General features: G+C 37.5%; 1 protein-coding gene and 2 long non-coding RNA genes across 3 annotated transcripts; 2 read left to right on the forward strand and 1 right to left on the reverse strand.

The window, feature by feature from the left end:
• The first annotated feature begins 865 nt into the window (after positions 1-865).
• On the forward strand, positions 866-2,662 carry LOC112558500. The gene is made up of 3 exons (XR_003098175.1): positions 866-1,277; positions 1,643-1,754; positions 1,965-2,662. It is a non-coding gene; the product is annotated as an uncharacterized LOC112558500 (long non-coding RNA).
• A 53-nt stretch (positions 2,663-2,715) lies between these two features.
• LOC112558806 lies at positions 2,716-6,994 on the forward strand. Its single transcript, XM_025229486.1, has 10 exons — positions 2,716-2,726; positions 2,761-2,800; positions 2,952-3,071; positions 3,216-3,352; positions 4,604-4,695; positions 4,890-4,958; positions 5,078-5,135; positions 5,265-5,320; positions 5,582-5,760; positions 5,912-6,994. Exons 1-8 carry the CDS (start codon positions 2,716-2,718, stop codon positions 5,317-5,319), a joined length of 582 nt encoding a protein of 193 aa, XP_025085271.1. The 3' UTR covers position 5,320; positions 5,582-5,760; positions 5,912-6,994.
• Positions 6,995-7,381: 387 nt separating this feature from the next.
• LOC112558499 lies at positions 7,382-9,030 on the reverse strand. The gene is made up of 3 exons (XR_003098174.1): positions 8,281-9,030; positions 8,088-8,141; positions 7,382-7,856 (listed from the first exon to the last, which is right to left on the reverse strand). It is a non-coding gene; the product is annotated as an uncharacterized LOC112558499 (long non-coding RNA).
• Between the last annotated feature and the right edge of the window lie 2,808 nt (positions 9,031-11,838).

The raw sequence follows: 11,838 nt of genomic DNA on the forward strand, positions 1-11,838 counted from the left end.
TTGATGAGCTTCCTCCGGCCTGCTTCGTGTGCGGGATTTTTTTCTCTTGTTGTTTATGCTTGTTGATGTATCTTTGTCCGTTTGTTTGCTGACATAGTTTGGTCTGTGTTTATATTGATGTTATTTAACTGTTGTGTCTTTTTTTCTTTAATGTCATTCTCTTGGAATTCACGTTGAAATGGGAATAAGTATTCTGTAGATGATGATGATGATGATGGTGGTGGTGGTGGTGGTGCCGTTCCCGCGCTCAGTGCTATACTCATCCTCCAGCTCTCGGCAGTTACCCAGTACCTGTCACAGGCCCTTGTCTGAAAGGTTTCCCCCGAAGTGACCCACGTCATCATGGTCTGACGTCATCGACTAATCGGAACAATAATAATAATAAGTCGATTTGTAATGCGCAGGTATCCTTTCCGAAGAATGCTCATTGCGCAGAAAAAAAGAAGAAAAAATAAAGTGTACAAATATATAAAACACCAAGAAAGTAAAAAATATAGACAGAGTGTTTCTTGGTAATTTAAGACTGGTTTGAAAGAAACAGATGGGTTTTCAGTTTTTTTCGGCTTCTTTGTTGCTCTTGCTGAAATGTGTTGGTCTTTGGTATTGTCTATTTTAAGCACCGGTTATTATTTAAAATAAATTTAAATAATTTATAAACTAAATTAAAAATAATTTTAAATGGAATTATTTATAAATTAAATTTAAATTAATAAAAACATAAATTTAAATTAAGTTATTTATAAATTAATTTAGTGAATTAAATAATTTATAATTTATTTTTTTTATCTAATGAACGTTTGCAAGCTCTCATTATTATTATTAGTTGTGAAGCAAAGTTTGCTGCGACACTACACTGGCAGATTTCCGGCCTGCAGATTGTCTTCCGTTTGCGAAAGCGGAATTTACGTAGGATTTAAAATGCCAAAATTAAATTGTCGACGCAATGAACGGACCGTTAATGAACGGACTGTAAAGCACTTTAAATTAATCCTAGAACTGGCAAATTACAAACGGTGAAAGTTCCCGCAGTCGACGAAGCTGTTGTAATGACTTTGATCCTGTGACTCGAAAATTGAAAAAGGTCAAACTTTCGGCCGACTCAAATGTGCAGCCAGTTCTATGCCCTGATCCAGTTGATAATGAACTGCCTGTAAAGCACTTTAATCCTACAACTGGAAAATCACAAACGGTGAAAGTTCCTGCAGTCACAGATGTGCAGCCAGTTCTATGCCCTGATCAAGACGTGTTAGTTTCTAATAACACCCAAGACAACTGTGGTATGTAACGATAATAGTCTGTCCATCATACTGTCAGACTTTCTCTCAGTACTGTCACTTTAATTTCTTCTTCAATGACTTATTGTCCGTCTTTAAATTAGGGTTTGTATTTAAATGATTGTTACTCTTACTCTCATTACAGATTAATGAAATTGAATGTTCACAGTGAATAATTGCATCCAAGGAGGAATGTTGTTTTATGTTTGTAGAAATAAAAAGGGCAGAAGAGAAAACGTACTGGGAATCTCGGCAACATCGTCAGACTTGCTGGGATAAAATTCATGAGGAACTCCTGAATATAAACACACTTGTATGTGCAAGTATGTGCTCCATTTTCATCTAATATGTAGGTTTTCTTTTAACAGGGCCATTACTTTGTACCCTACACGCCAGCAATGCCAACATTGGTCCGAGAGGACCACATGCAGTCTAACTGCTGCAAAAGCACAAGAGCAGTGACTGTTATAGGAATGCAAGGTTGTTGATTGAGTAATATGACTTTATTATATTATTGGCCACTTGTAAATAATTTAAACTTTGCAAGCATGTAGCACAAAGAAACTGAGTTATAAATGTTGCTGAGCTTTGTGTACCATACCACCCCCACCACCACCACCCATATAAAATCATTATTTCGTACACTTAATAATTACGGAGGCATTTTTTTTTTTTTTTTTTGCTGTATAGGTCGGCTACAGACATTTACATTTCAATTTTGTGCCTGTGAGGGACAAGCAGTGACACTCCTTCATCATCGTCTGTGGGGGGCATCCCAAGCCAAGCCTTCAGTAGCATTTACACTGGACTTGATGACCTGGCTTCGAGCCCTGGTACTGGAGTGCCAGGTGCCAGTGAAGGGATTTGTGAGGCGCTTGCCTCCAAAATGGACAAAGTCAATTGTTTGAACATAAGCCAGGTTAGCTTGTAGATGTTGTTTTAAATATTGTGTCCAGAAGTATATATAGGAGATCCTCGTATTATGCCAGTCCCGAGTTACAATGTTTCATACCACATCTCCGTTTACTGGATAAAGCCTTGTTTCGACGTAAGTGGTTTTGCGTTGTAAATGTCGTAACGCAAACTTCGTGTTTGGTGTGCTCGGCGGAACAATACACAGTTACGCAGCTTGAGACCCGAAGGACGGCGTCACCTCAGTCGTGTTGTACACCATTTTAAATAGCATAACATTATTTACGTACATTATGTATGTATGTCCCAACTTACAGCAAAATCTGTTGGCTCTTTACGATGTGAGGTAGGAACAAAACGTCATAAGTCGAGGACACCCTGTATAGTATTATATTAGTGCTATATGTTACATTAACATTAATACATGACAATCTGTGGGTGTTTTCTAAAATGCTTATTGCAAAGAATCTTCCCTATTTTGTTTCAGGTGCATAATTTATATCGCTCACTAATCACAGACTCATTTAATATGTTCATGAGGCACCACTATGAAATGAGCCATCTGCACATTCAGCAAAGAGCTGGATAATGGAACAGAATGCCCAGCCTGTGATGTAAAAATCATTTTTATTTTTGAAAAACCTTTGAGTAATTTGAAATTTTATTGCATTTTTTTGGTTTCTTTTATTTGTTAGGATTGATATGTGAAATCTGTACATGATTTAAGTGGAAAAAGTATTTTCAGTGAAACATTTTTATTTGCAGTCCGCTCAGATTCTTTCCTTTGATGCAAATTTTGGCTTGGTGAGGAAAAAGTCTAGGAGAACCATTTCAGTGGATAATTTCCTAGCCACACAGAAATGCTCCACAAAGAAAGGAGAAGGGGTAAGATCAATCAAAATTGTCAGGAGTGTGTAGTTTATGATACAAGCACTTTACAATTAAGTGGATTCTACTAGCAAAGTGAACACTTGTATCCTAATTATATCCAGATTGTTTTAACTTTGCGTTTGTGTGGCTGCTTTGCAGGAATGCAGCAACTTCCAAGCTGGAAGTAATATAAGATCGAAATCACGTACCCTCAAGCTGGATGAAACAGCAGTTTTTGGCTGTGCATGCCGACACGAGTTTCCTCGTCTTTTTTTCAATCTGAAGCATGATGAAAGGTATTTATTTGTCACATTTTAAAAATACCTAATAATTTCAGTGTTTGGGTAAATTTAAACAGTCAAGAACTTCCAAGAGTGATTGTTGTTAGCCTGGTTATCACAGCTTATCTTCTGTTTGTACACAGGCTTGGGTATGCAGTCTTTTTATTAAAAAAAAACTTATGGATGGAAATCATCAGAAGCTGACAGTGATGTACGATATCGCTTGCGTGCTTGAAGCACATTTAAAGGTTTGTTCATTTTCTGTTTATCAAAATTTTATCTGCATTTGGTACCTGCTGTGTACTATAATAAATATGGAATACATTTCTTGTTTTTCATTGGATATACTGTGTTTTTGATCACATTGTCTTTATTGTTATGCAGAAAATAGCTGTATTGACATTGAGGAGCTGAAGTTTGTGCTCTCAATATTCCATAGCTATGGCCATAAAATGTCTTGTCAGGTGAGAAAATGTCTGTGCTCATTTGAGGGTTTAAGTCAATTTGACATATAAGTACAAAAGTTGAGATTGACAACAGAAGTAAAACTCATATTTTAAATTATAGGTATATTTCAGGGAAACATCACAATGTTTATTGCATACATTGTTTTAATTTGTCCCTTTTTATGATTTGACAGTAATCATCCAGTCCAAACCCCTTTACTAAAAATTACTGCAAGAAATTAAAATAAATGTCAATTTGCAGCAGCTGACAAAAGTATGACTATGAATATGTGTATATATGTATGTTTATATAGGGGTAGGTGTATGTGTATCTGTGTGTGTATGTGTATATATGTGTATCTGTGACAGTGTGATTGTATATGCATTTGTATATGTATCTTTGTATATGTGTGACTAGATGTGTGCATTTGAGTATGCATGTATATGTATGTGTATGTGTAACTTCGTGTGTATCTTTGTGTATGTATGGGTACGTTTATAATATACATTTATTGTCATAGCTAACATATGGCCCAAGAAAAGCTAAAGGTGTCGGTCTCACTGATGGTAAGACCATGGAGAGACGGTGGTCATACTTGCGCAAATTTTCCACCATCACCAAGCAAATGATCGCTCAGCATAGAGTGGACTTACTGACTGATGCCTTGCTGCATTATGCATCTAAAATGCGAAAGAAACTGGGTGTGCATGAAACTGTTCTTATGAATAGACTAGTTGTTTGCTGATGTTTTTTATGCTGAATGTCTGGCAGTATTTTTATGATTAGTGGCTTTAAAGCTTCTTTGATTTGTTTTCATAGGCAAGCACATTCAGCACAAGTTGAAGAAGGTGGAGATCACAGAGTTAAAGACAGTAAACAGCAATTGGATAAACTGATAAAAGAGCAGAAGGGTATGTCAAACCTAAGAATATGTAGGCAATATTTTTTAGTCTTACTGTGGTGACATCTGTAATATGAAATTTATGCATTTTCTGTCTATAATTATGATGTAAGTTATTGTTACTTTTCAGTGTAAAGTTTGACTCATTTTCTGACCCCATCCCAGCTAAAAAGGATTGTTCTTTTCTTGTGTACTTGTTTTTAGAGCCCGTGAACCTGGCAACTGTTGAGCAATGGCAGTCAGAAGAAAAAACTGCATGCCAGGTAGCCGATGGTAAGTAATCCGTGTGAAATTATACCTAAACACTGCTAATGCTTAGAAATAATCATTGAAGACTTCATTTGATCTTTAATCCACCCTCGGTCATTTGTATATATTTTGTTTGATTTCAGGGTCAATGACAGCAAGAGACAAATACCTGTTGGCTCTTTATGACCTGTATAGCAAACAGTAAGTTGTTGAATATGTAACTGTTCCTGCTACTGCTATTCATCATTCAATATACAATGATAAAACCATTTAAATGTGGGGATTGCATTGTAATACATTTGAGATGCATGTTTGTTATCTAATTTGCAGGTCTTCAGTTGTTGAATTGAATCAAGAAGAAGAGAGTACAAACCTGAAGTTTTAAGGTTTGCTTTTAAGTTTGCAGTTTCATGAGCTTTGCATGATCACTTTGGTTAATTAGAATGTTTGTTTATTCAGAGACTAGTAACATGCCTAACATTTTTGTAAAATTCCTGTGCATGTCTTTTGGTGTGATTTGTTGACTAGTGATTGTCAAACTATAATATAAAACTAGGATAATGTATAATTTATAATATGTAATATACTTATATATGTAATATAAATATTGTGCTTTCTACAACACAGGGCTGTATTTTTGTCAACAGGCTTGCTGAAAAGGTTCAGAGGTTCCATCATAATGGCCATGAGGTGATGGTGAGTGGCAGTGAAGAGTATAGGCAGGCTTTGTCCAGTGCTGTCGATAGCCACCGCAGAACCCATATCAGCAATCTCAGGGCTGTTGCTGCAGAAAGAAGGAGCAGCTTGATGCAGCTGCATGCAGCACGTATGTACCATTTATAGTAGAAAATTAGAATAGATTTTTGTTTGTGACTAGACTGTATGGAAATGACGACCACAATTATATTTAATCTATAGAATGAGCAAGCTGAAAGTGTTAATGTTTGCTTACTGTTAATGTTGGTATTTATTTGCAGGTGGACAGGAGGTGACCAAGAAAATCAGCAAGACTGTTTCTAAACTTAACAACAAAATAAAATTGCTAATCACTAACTACAACAGCTATAGCAATGTTGAAGCCACCTTGCCAGCAACCCTTAGCTTTAAAATGATTCCTCTGAGGATTGTCAGGTATTTTCGAAATTACCAGGGATCTCAGACATTCAGAGGAAAAGAAATATACATAAAAGATATGGCTGCACGCTGTACAGAGGAAAGGCACCTTTTGAAAGTTGAAGCAGCTACTGCAAGTCATTTTTATCAACAAAAAAATGCACTGTGCCAACAGTTGATGGCTGGTCAGCAGCTTACAGCCGACAACATTGATTCTGCATGCAGCCGGTACAGAACAGGCTGGTGTGCACTGTTGTATCAACAGATATGTACATATGAAAAGCATCTGGCAGATCTTCAGTTTTCCAGTAGCTCAGAATTAATTCAACTCCAAGAACCTTATCCCTTGGTGGACAACGAGCTGCTAGAAATCTCCAATCTAGAACACAATGAATTCGTGTCAATGGTGGAGGAGGGACTTGAAGAAGATGATGATGCAGAAGATGACGAAAGCGAATGTGATGAAGATAAGGATAGTTAATAGCTGATATTTCTTGATTATGATTTGTATGTGGGTTTGTTTTTTTTTTTTAACATTTAGTTTGTTTATTGTTTCTATGTTAGAAATCACTCTCAGATTTATTTTTTACCTTTTTCTTTTTTTTTTTTTTTCCTTCCTTGAAGGCTATGTGATTTGCGTAGATTTTTTTGCAATAATATGCAGTATGACATAATGCATCCATCATATATACCACATATCATGAATGCACTGATACGTAAACACATTTTCTAAAGCGATACTGCCATCTATCATGGTTCAGGTACAATGCTGGACAAAATCATGCTAGTTCTCATAGTTATTACTAGCCGAAGACTGAGATTTGCAAGCCAGTATCTTCTTCTTCTTCTCGATCACTCTAAATGGACACGCCTGCCTCCTGCACAAACGATGCTGTGCGCCGCAGGAGGCTGCCGTGTATTTCCTCGACACTGGCGTCTCATCAGTCCAGATGCGGTGCTGAGTCTTCGTGCATGGGCATTCTTGAAGTAGATGTGCTGTTGTCTGGCACGGGCACTGATCCGGAGCTTGGTGTATAGCGCCTGTCAGCCTGAAATAATAACAGCCCTTGAAGGTTGGGTCATGCCCAGAGTTTTTTCATGATGTCTCTGCTGCTGTGGATCTTTCTCTGCGGCTTCGTTGCCAAATACGTGGCACTCTGTGTAGTCTCCGCATAAGGAGAGAGCAGTGGTCCAATTCCTTGTCTCTGGCAGTCTGTAATGCAGACAGTATCTATAAAGAAGACGACGTTGTTGCTGGGCTGTTCTCAACGTGCGGTAATGGCAACTGTTCAGCCAACTGGTTGCGAGGGAAGCGGTCTCTCTCCCCCCATTCCAAATTATGGTATGATGATGAGCTGCATGAAAAAAGACGACAACGAGGTCACTACATATGCAAAATATCCACAACAATCTCACATAGTACAACCGCTGTTCTTCATAATTAATATTGTGGTCTAAATTCTAATTGTTTCAGATTGTTGTTGCAACACAAACAAGGTTTTGTGTTTTAAAGGTTTGTCAATGATTACAAGAGACATGAACAGTACTTTCTTTCGCCAAATTCCATTACAACCTCTTTTGGCTTAGACACATTGGGCGAGTCTTCTTATTCACTTTCAACTCAGTGGAACTCATTACTGTCAGTTAATACTTTGCTAAAATCTTGAGCACGTTTTTAATCTGTATAGTTAAATGTTTTACATACGAATTGACAGCAGTATCTCCACCCTGATCTGGGGATAGGGCAACAGTGCGGTATCCTCCTTCAGGCAGGCTAGATATACCAGCGGTGAATTCATCCCAAAACCTCTGAGCAGATAAACAGAACTATTTCTTCACAAACAATTCCATAAGACATATTTGAATACATTAAAAATATACATAACATGGAAAGTTAAAATTTCCTTGAATATCTAGCACTGCAGAACAACACTTATTATTCGACATATCAATAAAAGTAGGACACATTACTTTGTTACATTATGTGCAAAACAGAAGAAGGAATCCATATCATGAGACAAAAAATTACTCGTACAGTACCTGACATTACCACTTGTGTTTTTACTTGTTGCTGGCACGACTGGTTCTGATGTCCTGTCAACAAATAGCAAACAGGTTTACTGTAACAATAAAATTCACAAAGTTTTGTTGGCTAAAAGCAAAATTTCTACATCTTTATTTCAAGCACTAGGGGTTTAAGGTATAACAAGAATAAAAGGCAATAGTGAATCACCTTTGATGAAGCAGGTACCATTTTGATCTGGTTGCTGCTGTTGACTATTTATTGCCTGCAGTGCAGGCAGCCCATAACTAAATGGCTCCTTAAAAGGGATGCCATGTGGCATACCGATGACTTCAATCTCTGGGTTTGTCCTATGCCGTTTATATTGAAAATTTTCTTATTTCCCGTGGTTTGGTCTGAAAACAAAGTAACCAATAAGAAAGAAACCAATAAAATTAAAAATGAATACAACACAAACTAATTCATCTTCAGTTATGCTACAAACTTACATACAACCCAATAAAGTAAACAAAGCATCATTAGTAATACTGCAAACTCACAATACAATCCATTAAAAAGTCTTTGAACATGCCGGCGCAGGTTTCTCTTGAATTCATACTTTTTAGGGGGATCTGTTGTGGTGGTTGTTGCGGTAGTTGCTGCTTCGGCGGTAGTGGTAGTTGTTGCAGCTGGGGCAGTTGTGGTAGTTGTTGCAGCTGTGGTAGTTGTTGCAGCTGGGGCAGATGATGATTCTGCAATTAGGCTTCCTGCTGATATTTTAAAGTAAAAGGTCCACCCCAGCTGCTTTCAAGCTCTGGGGATGGTATAACAAGAACAAAAGGCAATAATTCACCTTTGATGAAGCGGTACCATTTTGATCTGGTTGCTGCTGTTGACTATTGCCTGCAGTGCAGGCAGCCCATAACTAAATGGCTCTTAAAAGGGATGCCATGTGGCATACCGATGACTTCAATCTCTGGGTTTGTCCTATGCTGTTTATATTGAAAATTTTCCTTATTTCCCGTGGTTTGGTCTGAAAACAAAGTAACCAATAAGAAAGTAACCAATAAAATTAAAAACGAATACAACACAAACTAATTCATCTTCAGTTATGCTACAAACTTACATACAACCCAATAAAGTAAAGGCAACATTAGTAATACTGCAAACTCACAATACAATCCATTAAAAAGCCTTTGAACATGCTGGCGCAGGTTTCTCTTGAATTCATACTTTTTGGGGGAATCTGTTGTGGTGTTTGTTGCGGTAGTTGCTGCTTCGGCAGTTGTGGTAGTTGTTGCAGCCGGGGCAGATGATGATTCCGCAATTAGGCTTCCTGCTGATATTTTAAAGTAATAGGTCCACCCCAGCTGCTTTCAAGCTCTGGGGGTTTAAGGTATAACAAGAACAAAAGGCAATAGTGAATCACCTTTGATGAAGCGGTACCATTTTGATCTGGCTGCTGCTGACTATTGCCTGCAGTGCAGGCAGCCCATAACTAAATGGCTCCTTAAAAGGGATGCCATGTGGCATACCGATGACTTCAATCTCTGGGTTTGTCCTATGCCGTTATATTGAAAATTTTCCTTATTTCCCGTGGTTTGGTCTGAAAACAAAGTAACCAATAAGAAAGAAACCAATAAAATTAAAAATGGATACAACACAAACTAATTCATCTTCAGTTATGCTACAAACTTACATACAACCCAATAAAGTAAACAAAGCATCATTAGTAATACTGCAAACTCACAATACAATACATTAAAAAGTCTTTGAACATGCCGGCGCAGGTTTCTCTTGAATTTGTAATTTTTGGGGGGATCTGTTGTGGTGGTTGTGGTAGTTGTCGCGGTAGTTGTTGCAGCTGGGGCAGTTGTGGTAGTTGTTGCAGCTGGGGCAGATGATGATTCTGCAATTAGGCTTCCTGCTGATATTTTAAAGTAAAAGGTCCACCCCAGCTGCTTCATTAAATCACCCTGAAAATAAAAAAAATACAGCTAAGCAGTTTCACATCTTGACTGGAGTCTTGGAAAAGAACACCAGAAAGTGAGGCAAAGGATATCAGAACCACATTGGCCAACTGAAGTGGGCTGCCCAGAACCGGGTCCACTGGCAAGGTGTTGTTAATACCCTATCCTCCTCAAAGGAGCAACAAGGAATAAACTAAACTAAGTTTCACATCATTTTTTTCACATCTGTATCATATATTACAAAATAGTGTATAATGAGCTATAAATCGTAAGATCATACGTTTTGTATCAATATGTTACATACCAGGTTTTGTAATTCACTGCATACTTTGCGCAGGTAGGCAGCCTTTTCTTCTTCTGTATCAGGAACCTGCTGCTTTTGTAGGAAAGCTTTCCTTTGGAAACTTCTCCTGCCCTCCTCACCTAAGTTGCTCCACTCTAACCTCATTCGTTTAAGAAAAGTTTTGGTCTGAAAATTAACATAATCCACATGGTGTAAGCAATACAGTATCCAAAAATACATATTTTAAATGGAGCAAGTATGATTTACCGAGGGACATCGCATTCGAGCTGTTTATTTGATGGCCTATGTAGGTACTTGGATTCACACACACCACAAAAATCTCAGCAATGTATTCAGTAGCTTTGCTGTTTTTATTTTACACAAGACATGTATATTATTCTCCTGATCAACAGATATGTCTACATTAACATGCAATAAACTGGAGGAAACATAAGACAGCTATGACCCAGCCACATGACACTGCAAAATAAATATGATGATGATGATCATATCAACTTTGTTTGTCATATAAAATGTAAATAAAGGTATATAAGCAAAAACCATGCGTTTGTTTGAATATTGTATCTTGCTATGCACATTTATAAGGATATGCTATCAACTGATCTTTTATTTTACTTTTCTTCAAACGTGTTTCCACTCAAGAGAGTTTCTAGTTACTTGTAAAGTGTAAGAGATATTAAAGCCCTGATTTTCGTCTGATTTGACTCCGCACAAAAATCCAAAGCCATGCCTCTGAATTGAAATTCCAAAATAATATGTTTAAGGACTTAGAGGCAAAAATTGTTTGTGTGAAAATATTCTACGCACAAAAAATATAGGATGTCTAAAGGTCTTATCAAAAATGGAATGCAGCTCCTAAGTAGCTGTGGTGTACACAAGATTTTCGCTGACTTCCGATACATTATTGGTTTCAATGTAACACAGAAACAGTAATTGCAAAGGTCAAGTGGGTACACCTTCCTTTTGATGAGACACTTTCATAAACTTTGGAGGAATTCCTCTCTTCCATCCATGCTAGAAACACAAGGCTACAAACATCACATGCACAAAAAGAGGTCACTTTGGTACACACATATATTAATACTTAACAAATTATCCCCGCTGTCCTCTTTATAGATGGGCAAAGGCCGAGGCCTTGACAATGTCAACATATCTTGACCTCAGTGATGATCTCGGTCTGTGCATGGTGATGTTTGTAGTCGTGTGTCTCCAAGACAAAAAAGTAGTCATCACGATTTGGTGAAATAGTATCTTACATCGACCTTTATATAGCTGTTTATAAATATATTTGCATCCCACTGGTTATGTTAGCGATTTCGTGTCCTGCATATTTTTTGTCATTAAGTGTCGCGATCTGGAACAATTCTTTCCTAGTGTTTTCTGTTGTGTCATGGTTCATGGTCCTAATAATGCCGGTTATGAGAATGGAAACCCAGATAAGAAGCAAACGTTAGAGGCAGATCACTTTGAGGTTGTTCTATAAACCAAAAGAAAATCGAGAGAACACAAAATTAA

This window comes from Pomacea canaliculata, linkage group LG3 (genome assembly GCF_003073045.1).
Source record: "Pomacea canaliculata isolate SZHN2017 linkage group LG3, ASM307304v1, whole genome shotgun sequence".
Classification (NCBI taxonomy): Eukaryota; Metazoa; Mollusca; class Gastropoda; order Architaenioglossa; family Ampullariidae; genus Pomacea; species Pomacea canaliculata.